General features: G+C 44.7%; 1 protein-coding gene across 1 annotated transcript; it reads right to left on the reverse strand.

Annotated features, from left to right (window-relative positions):
- Nucleotides 1-8,936: 8,936 nt before the first annotated feature.
- Nucleotides 8,937-11,143, reverse strand: LOC134574491 (cholesterol 25-hydroxylase-like protein). Its single transcript, XM_063433594.1, has one exon. The coding sequence runs from the start codon at nt 11,141-11,143 to the stop codon at nt 10,289-10,291; it is 855 nt and encodes a 284-aa protein (XP_063289664.1). The 3' UTR covers nt 8,937-10,288.
- Between the last annotated feature and the right edge of the window lie 9,647 nt (nt 11,144-20,790).

A 20,790-nucleotide genomic window follows, 5' to 3' on the forward strand; every position in this document is an offset into this window, starting at 1 on the left:
CTTATCTTATTCCATCGCCGGGCTCCCCCGTCGATGTCAGCTCCCCCGTCCGACGTCACTGGAGCCGAATGCGCATGCGTGGCAAGTGCCGCGCGTGCATTCAAGCTGTCAATAGGAAATCATTTTTCAATGCTTTCCTGTGGACGCTCTGCTCGATGGAGGCATAATATGTCCGGAAGACAGCCACTAGAGGCTGCCTTAAACCCAAATGTAAACATAGCAGTTTCTAAGAAACTGCTATGTTTGCATCTAAAGGGTTAAAATCTGAGGGACATTGCACCCAGACCACTTCATTGAGCTATAGTGTCCCTTTAATTAGACTACCTTCATAGCAGAGTTTTATGGGATATATAGAAAACACTGAGTAGCAATTACTTCCATGAAAAAAAATAAAGCTGATATCAGACTTGTGGAAGGAGTTTACTGTTGTGGAAGGTGAGAACATTCATATTTACAAGTAGGAGAAAGCAAAGTTTAGTCCTGTGACATCTATCACTAAGGGGTTTGTTGCTGCAGTTTTATGCTGGATTTGTGGTGCTGATTCCAGGGACCTTGGCACTGGAATCAGGTAAGTGTAAAAATGTGTTTAACCCTTTATTCGCTGGGAGGGTGGGTGCAGACTATGGTATTAGGCATACGGTTCCTTTAACTTATATTTTAAGGGAAATGAAATGTAAACAATATCTTCTTGATTGAGGATAGAAGAATTCTAAGAAAACATTTTAGATCGTATAAAAATAAAAAAAAACTTGAATTACAAGGGAAAAAGGCAATACAGTGGCACACCGTAGGAAATAACTTACATATTCCACACATTACTAGAGATTAGTCATCCACCTACAGTTATCATCCCTCAGATCGTCAAGGGAGTTTGTGATTAAATACATTAGTCCCGGTTGGCTGTATTTGGTTATGGGATGTCTCTTATTATTAGTGTACAGCTCTCTATTTGAGTATTATTATTATTATTATTTTTTTTTTCATTTTTTTGTAGTGGACTTTTAGCTCATCTTCCATAATTAAATATTTAGAATAACAGAAAGTGATGTACAAATTGTTAAAGTGACTTTTTGATACATAAGGAGTTGATTTTACCAAAAAATATTTATTGTAGCTAAATGTATCATACTTGGCCCAACTTGTATTTATCCCATTATCGTATCATAGACTAATAAACAGAAAGAGAAAGAAAACCATATCAATATATACATTTACAACTTTGCCGCTACCTTTTACTTTTCAGCCACTATTTGCTAAAATGCCTGTTACTGACTGCAAAATGCCAACAGTTGGGACAAGGACATACCAGTACCTGCTAAGTTGTGAATCGTTCCCATTGTTTCCTGTAGGTGTTGCTAACTGCTACTTAGTGATAGCTTTCCAACTGTTTGTCAACCCTGTCGTTACTCATTACTGGTTGCTGCTAATCCCCAAAATTTAACATCAGCCTCTGGCCAGGCTTACATAGGTTTTATGTACCCTAACCCCATTGAATATTGTTGAAACAAAAAATCTGTCACCAATTGTTACCAATCAGACACTACTTGTCTGTCGCTACTGTCCACAGAGTGTGAAATGTGCGTGCTCGGGTGTGTGTCTCTGAGGTTTATCAGCAAACCGTTAATAATGGGGTTGTTTGTATCTATAGCGTTTGCTGTTATTAGTGCTAGCCTACAAAAATTACCCGGTTGTAATTGTATCCTTCTCAAGATATCGCCTGTTAGTAGTGACAACTTTTTGGAACTATTTAACAACAAAGTTATAAATGAGGCCTTAGTCAACACCTGACATAAAATAACATTGCCCCTTACTTGTAGTGGGAAAAATCCTCCATAATTCAATTTATTTTATTGATACCTATTCATTCATTGTCATGAATTTCATTTGTAGTGCAACGCATACAAGCAGTAATGAGTTGGATAACACATACACACATATAAAATACTAATATCACTGCATGATTTTCTTAAGCAAATCTGAGCAGTTTTGGTTAACCAGCCTGTCATCACAACCACATCCTTAAAGGGACACTCCAGGCACCCAGACCACTTCTGCTCATTGGAGTGGTCTGGGTGCCAACTCCCACTTCCCTTAACCCTGCAACTGTAATTATTGCAGTTTTTCATAAACTGCAATATTTACTTCCTGGGTTCTAGCACAGGTTTCCTGTGCTAGAGCGTCGCTGGACGTCCTCACGCTGTGTGAGGACCTCCAGCGTCGCTCAAAACCCCATAGGAAAGCATTGAAATGATTTTTCAATGCTTTCCTATGGGGAGACGTAATGCGCATGCGCGGAATTTCCGCGCATGCGCATTAGGTCTCCTCGGCCGGTGAGCGAGATTAGTCTCGCCCACCGGCCGACGTAATCACTAGGAGGAGCGTCGCGGAGGCGGAGACAGCGGCGAGGGACATCGCCGCTGTCCCAGGTAAGTCACTGAAGGGGGTTTCACCCCTTCAGTAACCGGGGATTGGTGGGTGGGAGGGAGAGGGACCCTCCAGTGCCAGAAAAACGGATCGTTTTTCTGGCACTGGAGTTTCCCTTTAAGTGTGGTAATTTGTCTTTATGCAATGATTTTATAAAAATGACTTTGCATTACTTTATACGCTTTAATATTCATTTTAGAATACCCAATCATATATAGAAAGTAGGAGAGAATCTATGGAATACTTGCATTATAATAGGTGCTTTATGCTAGTGTCTGCCCACGGATGTTTTCTGAAATTCCATTGGCTGGTTTGAAAGATCGGGTAATTTAATTACCTTGGCAAGAGAGGGTGCATTTTGCATTTATTAATCAAATAATATATTAATGAAATAGATGATATGTAATGGAGAACTGTGTAGTATGGGAGAATAATACATTTCAACAATTCTGGATGCCTTAAGATACTAGCTGTGATAAACGCTCCTTCCCACGGATGTTTGCCACTGACTCCTGGAGGAGTGTTGCAGCCAGCCTCCTGCCCACAGACTATGGTCCAGGTCCGGGACACCATTTGGGAGTTATCCTGCCCAGCCGCAATTAGTAGCTTTCCTTGGGTGCCTGAGACGAAGGGGAACAAATGCTCCCTTAGAGCCAGGCAGAGCACCCCGTAAAGTGGCCGCAGGAGCTCCCGAAAGTTGACTGGCAAAAGTACCAAATGCCGTGGAACTGCACAAATTACATTAAATGGCAATATTCTATAGTGTAACAATGAATTGTGTACCCTTGCCGTGACACCTCCCCCAGATGAGAGACACAGTGGGAGAGGGCTCTCATGCCTCTACCTTGCGTATCGGCACTTGTTATTTTTTTGCCTTCCAACCCACTGCGCTCATGTAGTAGCTCTAAGGGAAAGAAACCAATGAAGGGATCTGAGTGATATTTCGGCAAAGTGTGCGCTCAGATCCAAGCTATTCGGTGATATTACTTTTGTGGGGTTCTGAAGTAATTAAAATGTACTTTTTGGGTATTTTAAAATTGTACGCTTTTCTGTACCTGGGAAATAATTGAGTTTGTACAGTTCCCGACTCAATTATCTCCCAGGCAAAGGGGAGGGCTCAGAGGCGGCTCTCTAATTAAGCGGTTTAGGTGGCAGCCTAAGGCCTTGCACTGGCTGGGGCCTCACGGCCGTCTAAACCGTCTGTGGGCAGACTGTGTCGGGTCCTCGGTCAGTGACCGAGGACCTGACACCAGAAGGGGGCCCGGCGGCTTGCCCGGTATGCCGCAGGGTGCGAGGCCCCTCCTGGCTGCCCGGCCAGCCACCGCAGTGAGCAGAGCTGCAGACCATGTGTCTCGCAAGAGTTGGCCAATCAGAGCGTTGCCGCGGGTTACCACGGCAATGCTCTGATGGTCTTGCGAGATTACACGGGAGCGGAGCTGCAGACCGAACGTGATGGCCACCTGACCACCAGGGAGCCCACTGGACCACCAGGGAGTAAAGGTAGGCTCTCTCTCACCCCCCTCAGCATGACCACCCCCCACCACCCTCAGCATCACCACCCTCAGCATCACCACCATCAACCCCCCCTTGCCATCAACCGCCCTCCCTCGCCATCAACATCAACCCCCCTCCCTCACCATCACCCCCTCCCTCTCACATTACCCCCTCCCTCTCACATTACCCCCTTCTCACATTACCCCTTCCTTCTCCCATTACTATCACCCCCTCTCACCATCACCCGCCTCTCCCTCTCAACACCCCCCCCCCATACACACAAAATACTTCAAGCAGCTACCGCATACACACAGGGTCTCAGACAAAAGTACAAACATGCTCACTGAGACATACATTCACACACACACACACACACACACAAGGATACTCTCTGTCAGACACACTCTCAGGCACATACACAGGTAAACTGTGCATCATTGTGTATATGTGACACTTTTTTGTTAGTGGGGCCTCATGTTTGAGTTTCACCTAAGGCCTCATAAAGTCTAGAGCCGCCTCTGAATGTGCTGACAACAAAATCACACAAAAATTAAAAAATGGAAATCAAATTTTTCAACCCATGGAGGTCTGGATTTGGAGTCACACTCAAAATTAAAGTGGAAAAACACACTACAGGCTGATCCAACTTTGATGTAATGTCCTTAAAACAAGTCAAAATGAGGCTCAGTAGTGTGTGTGGCCTCCAAGTGCCTGTATGACCTCCCTACAACGCCTGTGCATGCTCCTGATGAGGTGGCGGATGGTCTCCTGAGGGATCTCCTCCCAGACCTGGACTAAAGCATCTGCCAATGCCTGGACAGTCTGTGGTGCAATGTGACATTGGTGGATGGAGCGAGACATGATGTCCCAGATGTGCTCAATTGGATTCAGGTCTGGGGAACGGGCGGGCCAGTCCATAGCATCAATGCCTTTGTCTTGCAGGAACTGCTGACACACTCCAGCCACATGAGGTCTAGCATTGTCTTGCATTAGGAGGAACCCAGGGCCAACTGCCCCAGCATATGGTCTCACAAGGGGTCTGAGGATCTCATCTCGGTACCTAATGGCAGTCAGGCTACCTCTGGCGAGCACCTGGAGGGCTGTGCGGCCCCCCAAAGAAATGCCACCCCACACCATTACTGACCCACTGCCAAACCGGTCATGCTGGAGGATGTTGCAGGCAGCAGAACGTTCTCCACGGCGTCTCCAGACTCTGTCACGTCTGTCACATGTGCTCAGTGTGAACCTGCTTTCATCTGTGAAGAGCACAGGGCACCAGTGACGAATTTGCCGATATTGGTGTTCTCTGGCAAATGCCAAATGTCCTGCACGGTGTTGGGCTTTAAGGTAGCACCTCCATGCTCTGGACACTACATTGTGTTATTTAAGTGTATATATATATATATATATATATATATATATATATATATATATATATATATAAATAATGGAAGATGGGCTCAAAGTCCACTTAAAAAAAAGGAAATGAAAAAAATAATAATTCTCAAATAGAGAGCTGTACGCACTTACTAGGGGCCAAGATCTAATTTTGTGTAAGTCCCGTACTCCCCCTCACCCACCCAGTCAGAAGAGAATATTACTTTTAAAATCTAATTGAGCAATTCTAATTCTGTTAATTTCTCTTTATAATTTTTTATCTGTTGGTGCAAATATGTTTCTTGTATGCACCATGACTATTTTTTTTGTTTATTATAAATATTCCTTTATTAAGTTCTGCCTTTTTCTGGTAAAGACTCATGTTACCCGATTAGATCAATGTATTAGTAAATTGAAATCATATAGATATTGTGTTAAATCATATTTTGTGGATTTGGTGTTTGTCTAATCTGCATGGAGGACCAAAGCACCCCATTTGTATATTGTCTTGCTAGTGGAAGCGTGACAAAATATTAATATTTATAGTATTATAATTAATAGTGGGTGGTGTCAATGGGGATTATCACTAATTGCGGTTTAGTGCAGACAAATAGTGAAGCTTAACCCTTTTACCACCAGATCCAAGTAACGCACACCCTTAAAGTAGGGTGCATTCGTGACCACTTCCACTAATCTCAGACAGATTGTGACATGCATGTATCTGTGTTCCCCTGAGATTAGAGTGCTGTATATTGCAATGTCCATTACAGATAATGCATAAATTACATCATCCGACGCACAGCACTGCTAATGATCTACGGCCACCTAGCCATGTTAAGTTACACCATAAACATACTACGGAATATCTAATCATGCATTGCATTTTTGTATGAATACATCTTCAGTTACAAATACATGTGTAAAATACAATCGTAGTATATTGGGAAGAATTGTTTCAGTACAGTGTTTTTTGTATTTTATGGCATAATTATTGCTATTATTGTATTTACATAGTTTCAATAAATTCCTTTGATAGCCTCCAGTATTCGAAGAGTTAATGTGAAAGGCAGCAACAAAATGAGTGCACTAAGGCAGTGCTCCCCAACCTTTTTATCGCCGCGGACCGGTAAACGTTTGATAATTTTTCCGTGGCCCGCTTGTTTTGATTTAATAAGACAAAAAAAACCCAAACAGTCACATATATTAAAAAAAAAACACGCAGACACATACATAGTCAGAAAATCACAAACACAGTCACATAAAGACATAGACTCAAAATTGTGTGTATGTGTGTGTGAGCGGTGCAGTGTGTATGTGAGGGTGGCAGTGTGTGTGAGAGTTGCAGTGTGTGTGTGGGGGGCAGTGTTTGTGGGGCAGTGTGTGTTGTGTGTGTATGGGGGAAATGTTTGTGGGGCAGTGTGTGCAGTGTGTGTATGGGGGCAATGTTTGTGGGGCAGTGTGTGTATGGGGGCAGTGTTTGTGGGGCAGTGTGTGTAGTGTGTGTATGGGGTAGTGTGTGTATGGGGTAGTGTGTGTATGGGGCAGTGTGTGTATGGGGTAGTGTGTGTATGGGGCAGTGTGTGTATGGGGCAGTGTGTGTATGGGGCAGTGTGTGTATGGGGCAATGTGTGTAGTGTGTTTATGGGGCAGTGTTTGTGGGGCAGTGTGTGCAGTCTGTGTATGGGGCAGTGTTTGTAGTGTGTGTATGGGGCAATGTGTGTAGTGTGTGTGTGGGGCAGTGTGTGTATGGGGACAGTGTTTGTGGGGCAGTGTGTGTAGTGTGTGTATGGGGCAGTGTTTGTGGGGCAGTGTGTGCATGGGGGCAGTGTTTGTGGGGCAGTGTGTGCATGGGGGCAGTGTTTGTGGGGCAGTGTGTGCATGGGGGCAGTGTTTGTGGGGCAATGTGTGTAGTGTGTGTATGGGGCAGTGTGTAGTGTGTGCATGGGGCAGTGTTTGTAGTGTGTATGGGGCAGTGTTTGTGGGGCAGTGTGTGTAGTGTGTTTATGGGGCAATGTGTGTAGTGTGTGTGTGGGGGCAGTGTGTGTAGTGTGTTTATGGGGCAGTGTGTGTATGGGGGGTAAGGAGGCTTTTTAAAAATTTATTTAATTAAAATTAAGATATTCATGTCCCCCCTCCCTTCTTACCTTTACTGGGAGGAGGGGGGACATTTCTTAGTCCCTGGTGGTCCGGTGGGGATTCCCTGGTGGTCCGGTGGTGGTGAGGTGAACTCTAGCCCAGTTACAGGGCTAGAGTTCACTCTCGCGAGATTTGGAGCGTTGCCGTGGTTACCGCGGCAACGCTCCAAATCTCGCGAGAGGAGGACCCGGAGGAGCTGCAGGTAAGAGCTCCCGGGTCCTCTCTCACTCCCCTGCCGGCTGTCAGCACAGTGCCTGCAGACCGGGGAGGGAGATCTCTGATCTCCCCTCCGGTCCGCAGGCACATTGCAGGGCTGGCACTTGGGCAATGCCAGCCCTGCATTAGCCGGCAGGCTCGCACACCCCACACCCCTGGGCGGCCCGGTACCGTTTGATCCACGGACCGGTACCGGTCCGCGGCCCGGGGGTTGGGGAACACTGCACTAAGGGATTTATTAAATAAAATGGGAATTTTTGTGAGCTTACTATGGAACTTCAGCGCTAGACTGGAAAGATATCTTAGTTGGAGAATTATTCCAATCTGAATACTTTGGTTTATAATCTGCAACTCTCTTGCCTGTGCTCCATAATTCCTGCTTTTAGTGAATAAAACTCTGGTTGGTAGACGGTTTAGAACAGGGGTGCCCTAAAGGTAGATCCCCAGATGTTTTGAAACAAAAGCTTTCATGATGCTTTGCCATTCTACCATTTTAAAGCAATTAAAGGCATGCAAAGCATCATGGGAGTTGTAGTTCTACAATGTCTGGGAGGAGCTACCTTTTGGGCATTTCTGGTTCAGAAGAACTATCCTACACACTTGTATTTGTTTTTTGAACCCATTTTCAGATATGGTCCCAAATTCAGAATTACAATTGTTTTTTTTTTCTTTTTTTATACTTATACAATCTGTATCCAGATTGTATAAGTATTTGTTACATTCTTTAAACCATAACCAATTAATTCATACAATTGATATTGAATTGACTTTAAATTTCCATCGAATCACACTTTAGTAAATAACCTTGTTATATACATTTTATATCAGGCATAGGCAACCTTCAGCACTCCAGATGTTGTGGTCTACATCCCCCACAATGCTCTTGCACCCATAATGCTGGCAAAGCATCATGGGAGGTTTAGTCCAAAACATCTGGAGTGCCGAAGGTTGCCTATGCCTGTTCTATATATATATATATCATAGCATCATGGGAGGTTTAGTCCAAAACATCTGGAGTGCCGAAGGTTGCCTATGCCTGTTCTATATATATATATATATATATATATAATCTTCTATATATATATTCTAAAAATGATAGTGAAATGGTTAAACACATGTGTGAGGAGTAACAGTGTGTATTAATTCTATGAGGATGTATGAAAATATTTGCAGTGCAATTGACTGTAAAAAGTGAACGCAACACAGATGCAATTTGTTGTAAAATATATAGATTTTATTTTAGAGTCAGTTACGTTGCGGCAATAAATTAGACTTCATTTTCCATTCATTTCATCTGAATTACATAAATACTTATTGCACACAGATCTACAATTACATAATCCAATATTCAACAGGATAATATATCATAACAAAGGCGCTACTGGCTCTATCAACAAAATTGCAAGTAGAGTGCAATATGAAATCATTATTTGTATCCATATAATGTCACATTATAACATTCTGCTGGTCTTGAAAAGAGAAAAAAATAAATTAACAACATACTTTAAGCCTTTTTTTCTTCATTCACTTTCTTTTGCTTTACATCCACATACACACATTTTCTTTTTGTCACTTTTTAAAGAATACATTCTTTTGACCTGTCATCTCATGAAACAGGTAGAGTTTGTCAACAGGTGGCTTTACAGTAGTGGAAGTGCAATGAGGTTTTTCAAACTGGCTAAGAGTTGTGGTACCACAACAGCTGCAATGTTTCTTGATGGCTATTCCTGATCAATGCATTTCATATGCAACATAACTTCCAGAAACCATCTAGAACAGGGGTGCCCAATAGGTAAAACTACAGCTTCCTTGATGCTTGTCATTCTAAAGGAATGTAAAGCATCACTGGAGTTGGAGTTCTACAACATCTGGGGATCTACTTTTTGGGCACCTCTGATGTAGAGGTTGCTTACACTTACCCTATTCTTTCTCACTTTCTATATCTCTCTCTCAATCGCCTCTTTTACATCTCTTCTTTCCTTGTCTGTCTCTCTCTTCTTTCCTTGTCTCTCTCCATCTTTTTCATCCCCTCTTCTGTCCATCTATTCTACCTTCATATCTCCTCCTTCCAGTATTTTATCATTCTCCTTGCAAAACATACTTAAAGGCAATTATGCCATAATAAATACTGTTTAATAAATAAATATATTATTTTGACAAGCAATGCGCCCTACCATCGCTCATTTAAAGTGAAACATTTAAAATAAATACATTTTATATTTTTACAGTTTTCTATCAAACACATATCCACGTATACATATAGTCTTTGTAACATTTCCTTTCTAGTTTTAATAAATATAATCAACGAAATGCCTTAAACTCAGATTAGAAAGGCTGCAGTAAACAACTTGAACAACTTGAAGTATGCTCACAGCTGGACCCATCATTGACCATAGAACTCTGTGAGCATTCTACTAATGGAAGTGCTAATGTTGATTGAAGATACAACGTATCTACTGATGATAAATACTGTCAGGGCTTAGAACTCAGCACGTGAGTTTCAAGAGTGTACTGTACAAGATATACTCAGTATTCCTACAAGATGGTCCTCAACCTCAGTCCACTAATTCAGGAATGGACATCTTCTTGTCATTTTAGTGCAGAATATTCTTCCAGCATGGAACATATCTTGTAAGCGTGATCATGTCTCTTTGCTCTTTCCCTTCGTCGCAGACTTCTGTGCAAGTGTATTAAATAGCTTGTCCCAGTGTGTAAAATAAGGAGCATAGTTAGAGACAAATTTTTCATGATGCAGATCATGATGTCCAGGTCCACCACACAGACCAAATGGGATGAGTCTGTGTGTTGACCAAGGGAAGTCATACCCACAATGATCTTCCACAGACAGGTAGATGTTGACCACGAAGAATGCCATCTCTGTCATGGGGTGACACCCCAGCACAATAGGACTCACCCCAGCAAAGAAACCAAGGGACATCATCTCCCAGGCACTGGAGTACTGGGTGGCCAGGGCAAAGGTGGAGGTGTACTTGTGATGCATCTTGTGGAATGTCTTGTACAGCCAGGGGATCTTGTGGTGCAGCACATGCCACACAAAATACTGAAAGTCAAACAGGAGAAGACATGCCACCACATCCAGGACCAGGCGGTGGAGTTCTGGTGCCACACGTGGCAGGTTCACTGGTCTCCAGTACCAATAGGCAACGGTGACTGGGAAGATGAACACCAAGTGGCTGTACACTGTGTGTGCCAAGCAGTGCATCACCATGGCAAGTGTGGGTCTGGCACCACGTGGCTGCACCTGGCACCTCTTCAGAGCAGGGAAGACAGGAGCCACCGCATCCAAGATCAGGTAAGGAATGCAGAAAGCCAGGTAGACTGTGAAGGAGTACAGGACTGGATAGAAGGGAGACCTGATGATGTCTTGATGGGACAGGATGAAATCCCAGCTATGCTGAAGGAATAGGGAACTTGCCTCATAGTTGCTTCTGTTGCTGCAGAGAGTAACAGTTGTGAGAGTTTGGCTGTTGTTCATTATTCTGAACATTCAATGAAGATGCTGCTCCACATCACGATCCAACTCTGCTTATATTGTATCCTCCTCCCCCTCATTCCACTAGCAGAACACTTCTTTGGAAATTCCCCTTTCAGTTTCCTTCTCCAGTGACATCACACTCACGGTAGATAGAATCCTCCCACTGGCACCTGCACGTGTACTTTAGTACTTGGGTTTTATTACATGCATTACGAAATATTTCTAGTGTTGCACAATATCAGATTTACAATTCACTAGCTGTGAACAATGCATTCCCTGAAGTTAGAAGCTAACAAACTCTAACACAGTCTTATAAAGGTTCAAATATAATAAATTGTCCTAATAAATTCTGACATGCAGCTTCTCTCATTAGAATCAGGATTACAAAAATACTATTATGCTCTTATATTCCTTTTTTTGTTTGTTTTGATTTCTCTTTTCAGTTTTTAGGTTATGATCTATGATTTCTAGGTTTCTTTTAGAAATTAATTTTTTATTTCTTTTGAAATCTGTTGCATATCACACGTTATCCGTTTTTATGAGTTTGTAAGATCACTAAGCATCTAGTTGCAGTCATTTTAGGATCAGTGTACATCATTTCCCCTAAGTTTCCAGGTGAGAAAACACCTGCACCAGTTACTCTCACTACTAGTTTAAAGCCAATGAGCTGGTCCAGCATGCTTAGCTTCTGGCTTTCAGTAGGTCAAGTGACCGGTGCCTGGTTGATTCCAAGTAAGTTGTCAAACCATTAACAGTTAAGGTTTGACTATTTAGTTTGGGTGTGCCAAGACACTTCTAGCACCATAACTACTACATTGTGATATAGTGGTTATGGTGTTTGGAGTATTCCATTAAATATTTGTGGATTTGTCCACTGAATAGTAACTTGATGTTTATGACACAATAGGTGATATGGGGAAAAAATAATCTACAACTCAACTTTAGTCACAACTTGGCTAATTTAGCCTACATTTCACAATTTGTTTTTCATTATACTGTATGTCACTGGTTAGTTAATAAACCGTCTAGAGATTTGTACTGTTTAGCCATTATTCCTCCAACGCAAACTCCGGAGTTTCCGGAGTCGTCTGTGGAAGGCAGCTGGGTGCTTGAACTTTCTCCAACCACTTTACCAATTTTATAGTTGTTTATAAGTATTATTTTTGACCAATGTCTGCAAAAAAGGAAGGATCGGTTTTACAAATGTTATAAGAGCGTTAGGATATTTATATTTCTTTAATTTGGCAATCTTTTCTTTTCTTCCTTTTCTTAAAGGGACACTCCAGGCACCCAGACCACTTCTGCTCATTGGAGTGGTCTGGGTGCCAACTCCCACTACTCCTAACCCTGCAAGTGTAATTATTGCAGTTTTTCATAAACTGCAATAATTACCTTGCAGGGTTAACTCCACCTCTAGTGGCTGTCTACTAGACAGCCACTAGAGGTCACTTCCTGGTCCATAGCACAGGAAACCTGTGCTAGAGCGTCGCTGGACGTCCTCACGCTGTGTGAGTACCTCCAGCGTCGCTCAAAACCCCATAGGAAAGCATTGAAATGATTTTTCAATGCTTTCCTATGGGGAGACGTAATGCGCATGCGCGGCATTGCCGTGCATGTGCATTAGGTCTCCTCTGCTGGTGTGCGGGATCAGTCTCGCAAACCGGCCGACGCAATGGGCAGGAGGAGCGTCGCGGAGGAGGAGACAGCGGCGAGGGACATCGCCGCTGCCTCAGGTAAGTGACTGAAGGGGTTTTCACCCCTTCAGTAACCGGGGATTGGGGGGTGGGAGGGAGCGGGACCCTCCAGTGCTAGGAAAACAGATCGTTTTCCTGGCACTGGAGTTTCCCTTTAACTAATTTTGGAATTGTGACGGTAGTCTCCATCACTAGGGGCAGAAGACGGACCCTTTATGTAGGTCTCCAGATTATTCTTATGTTTAGTCACCCTTTGCCCATTATAGGTGCAGGGTGTGTATAATATATTTGTTTATTGTGAAATGTTTGTGTGCTCCCCTGTCCTGCAAATTCTTTAAACTAACTAGAGTAGTTGGATTTGACTGTGGAGCCTCTGCAGCGCCATCTGTTGATTGTAAGGGTCTTGAAACAGCTTTATGCACTGAATCTGAATAGCAAGGCTTGTTAAATTGCATATTGAAGTAGATTTGTATATTATGAATTCTACACAGGCAAAGATGCATTTTGCCACCCCACATTCCCTCCAAAACTGCATCTTTACGTGTGTCCCTTAATCCCGTTCTCGAATTTCACCACACTATTTGTATGTTGCATACTCCCCTCCAGTCCCTTTATATGTCTTACTTCCCCCAGCCCACCTTATGTATCTCATTGCCCCCAGCCACCCTCATGTGTCTCACTGCCCCCAGCCCCCATCATGTGTCTCACTGCCCCCAGCCCCCAGCCCTTCTCATGTGTCTCACTGCCCCCTCATGTGTCTCACTGCCCCCAGCCCCTATCATGTGTCTCACTTCCCTTCAGCCCTTATCATGTGTTTCATTACCCCCAGACCCCATCATGTGTCTCATTGGCCCCAGCCCTCCATCATGTGTCTCATTGGCCCCAGCCCCCAGCCCTTCTCATGTGTCTCACTGCCCCCTCATGTGTCTCACTGCCCCCAGCCCCTATCATGTGTCTTACTTCCATTCAGCCCTTATCATGTGTTTCATTATCCCCAGACCCCATCATGTGTCTCATTGGCCCCAGCCCTCCATCATGTGTCTCATTGGCCCCAGCCCTCCATCATGTGTCTCATTGGCCCCAGCCCTCCATCATGGGTTTCATTGGCCCCAGCCCTCCATCATGGGTCTCATTGGCCCCAGCCCTCCATCACGGGTCTCATTGGCCCCAGCCTCCCACCGGAGAGAGGCGCGAGCCCCAGCGGGATCCCTGGAGCTGTGAGTTGGCTTCACAACCACAGAGGTCCTGCTGGCTGCCTGAAAGTCCGTGCTGACCAATAGGAGAAGGAGCTCCCATTCAAACTGGGTTTGTGCCATTCTCCTGATGGGTCAGCACGAGTGAGTGCTGATTGGTTGCTGCGGGGCGCAGGCGACCAATCGGAGAAGAAGCGCCCATTCAAATGGAGTTTCGCACATTTTCTCCTGGTTGGGCACTGAAACTCCTCTCCTCCCCGAGCACCGATTGGTGCAAACGGGTCTCGCGCCCTTTCTCCTGATTGGGCGGCAAAACCCCCTCTCCTCCCTGAGCGCTGATTGGCACAAACTGGTTTTGCGCCTTTCACCGGATAGGTTGTTGGTTGGTTTAGGCGCAAAGTTTGAATTGACCGGCCTAAACCAAGCAACCCCCTGGAACTAATTTCGGGGATATACAGAGCCTCGAGCTCAGACTTTGTACAATGGTTTCTCGGGCTCCGTACATCAGTTAGCCCCACTATTTGTAGGGATCCTAGTTGGGCCCAGGGCTATCCAGTGGTATATGTTTTACATATGTGACCCCCTTCCCTTCCTAGGGCACGGAGCACCTACACACGGAGCACCAAGGATTGTCAGTTTTGTATCCCTCCAAACTGTGTGTCATCCAGTTGCTGAGTGTGAGGGGAATGGATGTCTACTTGTTGTAAGGGTGAAGGAAAGGAATTAGCATAGGTAACCGGTTGGGTTACAAGGGGTCCACTACAAGCGCTTCCTCTATTCGAGATTTCCATGCTTGTCTGATTTTTTAATTCTAATATTTGGCAATAAAGTGCTTTTACTTTTACCTTCTGGTTGGTGATGACTCCATGTAACCCACAATAGGACCTGTGCTTGATAGTTTGGAGTGGTACTACAACCACTCCACAATTGTGGGTTTATCTCTTACAGAGTGTGCACATTTATTATTATATACATACTGTATTGCACTAGGTTCCTTTTTCTGCTTATGTATTTTTAGGTGTCTGGCTCCTCTCTATATACAGAGTAACATGGCTCCCTCTATATACAATGTAAACATGGCTCCTCTCTATATACAGAGTAACATGGCTCCCTCTATATACAATGTAAACATGGCTCCTCTCTATATACAGAGTAACATGGCTCCCGTCTATATACAAAGTAACATGGCTCCCTCTACATACAGAGTAACATGGCTTCCCTCTATATACCGTGTAAACATGGCTCCCTCTATATACAGAATAACATGGCTCCCTCTATATACAGAATAACATGGCTCCCTCTATATACAGAGTAACATGGCTCCCTCTATATACAATGTAAACATGGCTCCTCTCTATATACAGAGTAACATGGCTCCCTCTATATACAATGTAAGCATGGCTCCTCTCTATATACAGAGTAACATGGCTCCCTCTATATACAATGTAAACATGGCTCCTCTCTATATACAGAGTAACATGGCTCCCCTCTATATACAAAGTAACATGGCTCCCTCTATATACAGAGTAACATGGCTCCCTCTATATACAGAGTAACATGGCTCCCCTCTATATACAGTGTAAACATGGCTCCTCTCTATATACAGAGTAACATGGCTCCCCTCTATACAGGGGCGTACCTGGAGCATTTGGCACCCGGGGCGGATCCTTTATTTGGCACACCCCTTCCCAACTTTGAAATGTAAAAAACAACTGCAATTTTTTAAAATGTATGTGTATGCAGTGTGTGTATAGTGTATGAAGTGTATGCAGTGTGTGTATAGAGTGTGCAGTGTGTGCATAGTGTATGCAGTGTGTGTATAGTGTGTCTGTATAGTGTGTGCAGTGTGTGTATAGTGTGTGTGTAGTGTGTGGAGCATGTAGTGTGTGCAGTGTGTATAGTGTGTGCATATTGTGTGCAGTGTGTGTAGTGCGTGTGTATAGTGTATGCAGTGTGTGCATAGTGTGTACAGTGTGTGTATGCAGTGTGTATAGTGTGTGTATGCAGTGTGTAAGCAGTGTGTATAGTGTGTATATAGTGTGTATGCAGTGTGTGTATAGTGTGTAAGCAGTGTGTATATAGTGTGTATGCAGTGTGTGTATAGTGTGTATGCAGTGTGTGTATAGTGTGTATGCAGTGTGTGTGCAGTGTGTGTATAGTGTGTGTGTGCAGTGTGTGTATAGTGTGTGTACAGTGTATGCAGTGTGTGCAGTGTGTATGCAGTGTGTGTATAGTGTGTGTATAGAGTGTGCAGTGTGTGTATAATGTGTGTGTGTATAGTGTGTGCAGTGTGTATATAGTGTGTGCAGTGTGTATAGTGTGTGTATATTGTGTGCAGTGTGTATGCAGTGTGTGTAGTGTGTGTGTATAGTGTGTGCATAGTGTATGCAGTGTGTGCATAGTGTGTACAGTGTGTGTAGTGTGTGCCAGTGTGTGTAGAGTGTATGCAGTGTGTGTAGAGTGTGTGTAGTGTGTATGCAATGTGTGTGCAGTGCATGCAGTGTCTGTAGAGTGTATGTACAGTGTGTAGAGTGTGTGTAGAGTGTGTAGAGTGTGTGTAGAGTGTATGCAGTGTGTGTGCAGTGTATGCAGTGTCTGTAGAGTGTGTGTAGAGTGTGTAGAGTGTGTGTAGAGTGTATGCAGTGTGTGTGCAGTGTATGCAGTGTGTGTAGTGTGTATGCAGTGCAGGGCCGGACTGGGAGAAAAATTCGTCCCGGGCATTTTTTTATCACAGCGGCCCACTAAGAAGGGGGCGGGGCAGAGAGGGTGGGTTTCGTCATCACCAATGACAAACACGCCCCCTCTCAAAGTGAGCATGTTGGTTCAATGCTCTTCCAGGGCAGACTATGCTCAGAGCTCTGCTAAAGAGCTCTAGCAAGAGAAAAAAAGCCCTGTATTTGTTCTGCACAGTGCAAGCAAATTTAATAACATGCTTGCACTGTGTTTCCTTGCAACTTGTCTCTGGTGTCTTTATAAATGGATACCAGGAGACAAAAGGGCCAGGAAAGAGTATTGTGCATGTGTTTGGAGCCTGCTTGTGGGATTGCGTGTGTGTAGAGTGAGCTGATTGTGGTGTGGTATTGTGTAATAAGGTCGGTTTTAGTCATGTTGTGTTTTTGGTGTAATGTAATGCATATGTGGCTAGGGGCTGTAGAGAATATGTGTATTGGGGATGTTCTAAGTGTGTACATACAGGCTATAGTGTGTACAGTATGTGTGTGTGTGTATATAGGTGAGGTAGTGTTTGTTGGGGTTGTAGAAAGTGTGTGTTTAGGGGTGTAGTATGTGTTTGTTTACAATGAATCTAGTGTGTTTACAAGTGATCCACAGTGTGTATTTTAGAAATGTAGTGTGTGTGTAGGTGATGCAGTGTGTGTGTATACAGGAGTCTAGTGTGTGTTTGAAGGACCCAGAATGTGTAGATCTAGTGAGTGTCTGTATATAAGGATTCAGAGTGTATAAAGGGATCTAGTGTGTGTGTATATGATCCAGAGTTTGGTAAGGGATCTAGTGTGTGTCTGGAACGTAATGTGTTTAGGAGTGCAGTATGTGTGTCAGGGGTGCTGTAGTGTGTGTATATATATATATATATATATATATATATATATATATATATATATATATATATATATATATATATATATGTGTGTGTGTGTGTATATATATAAATAGAATATGAATATGTTCGGAAGTATTGTGTGTGTGTGTTTGGTGCAGTGTGTATGTGTGAGGGGTGCAGTGGGTGTGATGGATGCTGTGTTTGAGTGGTGCTGTGTGTGATGTGTGTGTGGGTGCTGTGTGTGATGGTGCTGTTTGTGCTGTGTGTGATGGGTGCGAGTGCTGTGTAATGGGTGTGAGGCTGATGTGTGTGCGAGTGCTGTGTGTGATGGTTGTGAGAGTGTTGTGTGTGTGAGTGTTGTGTGTGAGACGGCTGTGTGTGATGTGTATGAGAGGGATGTGTGTGAGAGGGCTGTGTGTGATGTGTGTGAGTGCTGTGTGTGATGTGTGTGTGTGAGAGTGCTGTGTGTGATGTGTGTGAGAGGGCTTTATGTGATGTGTGTGAGATGGCTCTATGTGATAGTGCTGTGTGAGAGTGCTGTGTGAGAGTGCTGTGTGTGATAGTGCTGTGTGAGAGGGCTGTGTGTGTGAGAGGGCTGTGTGTGTGTGCTGTGTGTGATGTGTGTGTGTGATGTGTGTGTGAGAGTGCTGTGTGTAATGTGTGTTAGTGCTGTATGTGAGGGTGCTGTGTGTGATGGGTGTGAGAGTGCTGTGGATAAATGTTATGTGTGGGGGGGTAAAAAATAAAAATAAGTAGTTATTAAGTCCTCCCCCTCCCTTCTTACCTTTAGCCTGGGAGGGGGGGACCGGCACTCTGGTACCTGGAGAGAGTGGGAGGGGGCCGGCGCTCTGACACCATCCCTGGTGGTCCAGTGGTGAGTGAACTCTAGCCTGCGGGCTAGAGTTCACTCTCGCGAGATCCGGCCGTTGCCATGGCAACGCACCGGATCTCGCAAGAGGAAGCCGGCGGAGCCGGGTCCTCTCCCTCCCTCCCCAGTCGCATGTCTATTTAAGTGGGCCGTGAGGGATAGCTTTGATCTCCCCACCAGCCCTTCATTGAAAACAGCGGGGCCGGCGCTCGGATAGTGCCGGCCCTGCATAGACCGGCAGGGGAGATCCTGGGACCTCCCCTGTCGGCCACGGCGGCCCACCGGGCATTTGCCCGGTGTGCCCGATGGCCAGTCCAGGCCTGATGCAGTGTGTATGCAGTGTATGTAGAGTGTGTGTAGAGTGTATGCAGTGTGCATCTGCATACACTCTACACAGTGTGTTTGTTGTGTGGAATAAGTGCTGCCACTTACCTGTCCCTCCCGTCCTCCTCGACTGGTGGTCCAGTGGCACAGCATCACTGGGCAGTTTAGAGGGGCCCAGTATTCTCCATGCTCGTTAATAAGACTATCTACCCGAGTTTCCCATCCAGCAGCAGCAGGGTCCTCTGTTCTCTCGATCCGCGAGAGCGTTGCTATGGCAACCCACGGCAACGCTCTTGAGGATTGCGAGAACAGAGGACCCTGCTGCTGCTGGATGGGAAACTCGGGTAGATAGTCTTATTAGCGGCCGGTCCCTTTACACAAGACACAGGGCGGCATTTCGCCGCCCCTGCGAAGGTTCGCCCCGGGCACCCCCCTAGTGAGTGGTACCCGGGGCGGACCGCCCCCGCCGACCCACCTTAGTACGCCACTGCCTCTATATACAGAGTAACATGGCTCCCTCTATATACAGAGTAACATGTCTTCCCTCTATATATCGTCTAAACATGGCTCCCTCTATATACAGAATAACATGGCTCCCCTCTATATACAGAGTAACATGCTCCCTCTATATACAGAGTAACATGCCCCCTCTATATACAGTGTAAACATAGCTCCTCTCTATATACAGAGTAACATGGCTTCCCTCTATATACCGTGTAAACATGGCTCCCTCTATATACAGTGTAAACATGGCTCCTCTCTATATACAGAGTAACATGGCTCCCTCTATATACAGTGTAAACAGGACTCCTCTCTATATACAAAGTAACATGGCTCCCCTCTATATACAGAGTAACATGGCTCCCTCTATATACAGAGTAACATGGCTCCTGAGCTGCGGGTGGGGGCCCAATAAAAGAATAATGGGGGGGGACCAACTGCCCTCCCCCTGCCCCCACCCCTGAGCGGCGGGTGGGGGTCCTAAGTTACAATAAGAGGGGGGACCTACTGTCCTCCCCCGGCCCCCACCCCTGAGCTGCGGGTGGGGGCCCTAAACAACCTACTGTCCCCCCCGGCCCCCACCCCTGAGCGGCGGGTGGGGGCCCTAAATGAAAATCCCCCCCTCCCCCATCAAAGGTGACATGGGGTCCCCAAGCCCCTAGTCACACACCCAAATAAAAAAGGCCCTACCTACCCCCCTCATCCTAAAAAATAGTGAGGGGGGAATAAAATTACTACCCTGTAAAGTAAAATTCAACTTAACGTCTTCTTTTTTCTAAAATCTTCATTTTTCAGCCCCCAAAAAGGCCAAATAAAAAGCCATCATACCCGTCGAACTTAAAAATAAAATAAAAAACGCGCTGAGCGCCAAAAAAATAATTAATCCATCTTCACCCATGGAGGGCTCCGCGCAGACTAGGGTATTAACATATACCCTATTGTTACAATTGTTACTTGAAAAGCATGAGGAATGCCGTTGGGGTACCACATGCTCATTTGTTATACCTCCAGGCACTACAAAAATAAAGAATTAAAAATAAATAAATAAATAAATAAATAAAAAAATAATAAAAAAAAATGTATGCAGCTTCCAAATGAATCTAAAATGGATGCTGTCCAGGAGGTGGGAGGGTCTGCTAGGGAGGCTGTGTTGCTGATTGGCTGGAATGTGTCTGCTGACTGTGAGGTACAGGGTCAAAGTTTACTCAATGATGACGAATAGGGGGCGGATCGAAATACGCATGTGTTCGCCCGCCGTGGCGAACGCGAACACGCTATGTTCGCCAGGAACTATTCGCCAGCGAACCGTTCAGTACATCACTAGTTATCACTGAACATTTTTTCCCCCTAAATTCTATTAGGGTTAATCAGTGAAGTGAGACTTGCTAGGAATTAAATGTGAATTCAATGAGAATTTCCAATTTAAGGTCAATTCATTTTAGATTGACTTTGACTTTCCATCGAATCACACTTTAGTAAATAACCCTGTTATATACATTCTATATATC

This window comes from Pelobates fuscus, chromosome 10 (genome assembly GCF_036172605.1).
Source record: "Pelobates fuscus isolate aPelFus1 chromosome 10, aPelFus1.pri, whole genome shotgun sequence".
In the NCBI taxonomy this organism is placed as follows: domain Eukaryota; kingdom Metazoa; phylum Chordata; class Amphibia; order Anura; family Pelobatidae; genus Pelobates; species Pelobates fuscus.

Bases quoted from the DNA above. Each gene is read 5' to 3' on its own strand.
- LOC134574491 (XM_063433594.1), bottom strand. From the start codon at position 11,143: ATGAACAACAGCCAAACTCTCACAACTGTTACTCTCTGCAGCAACAGA.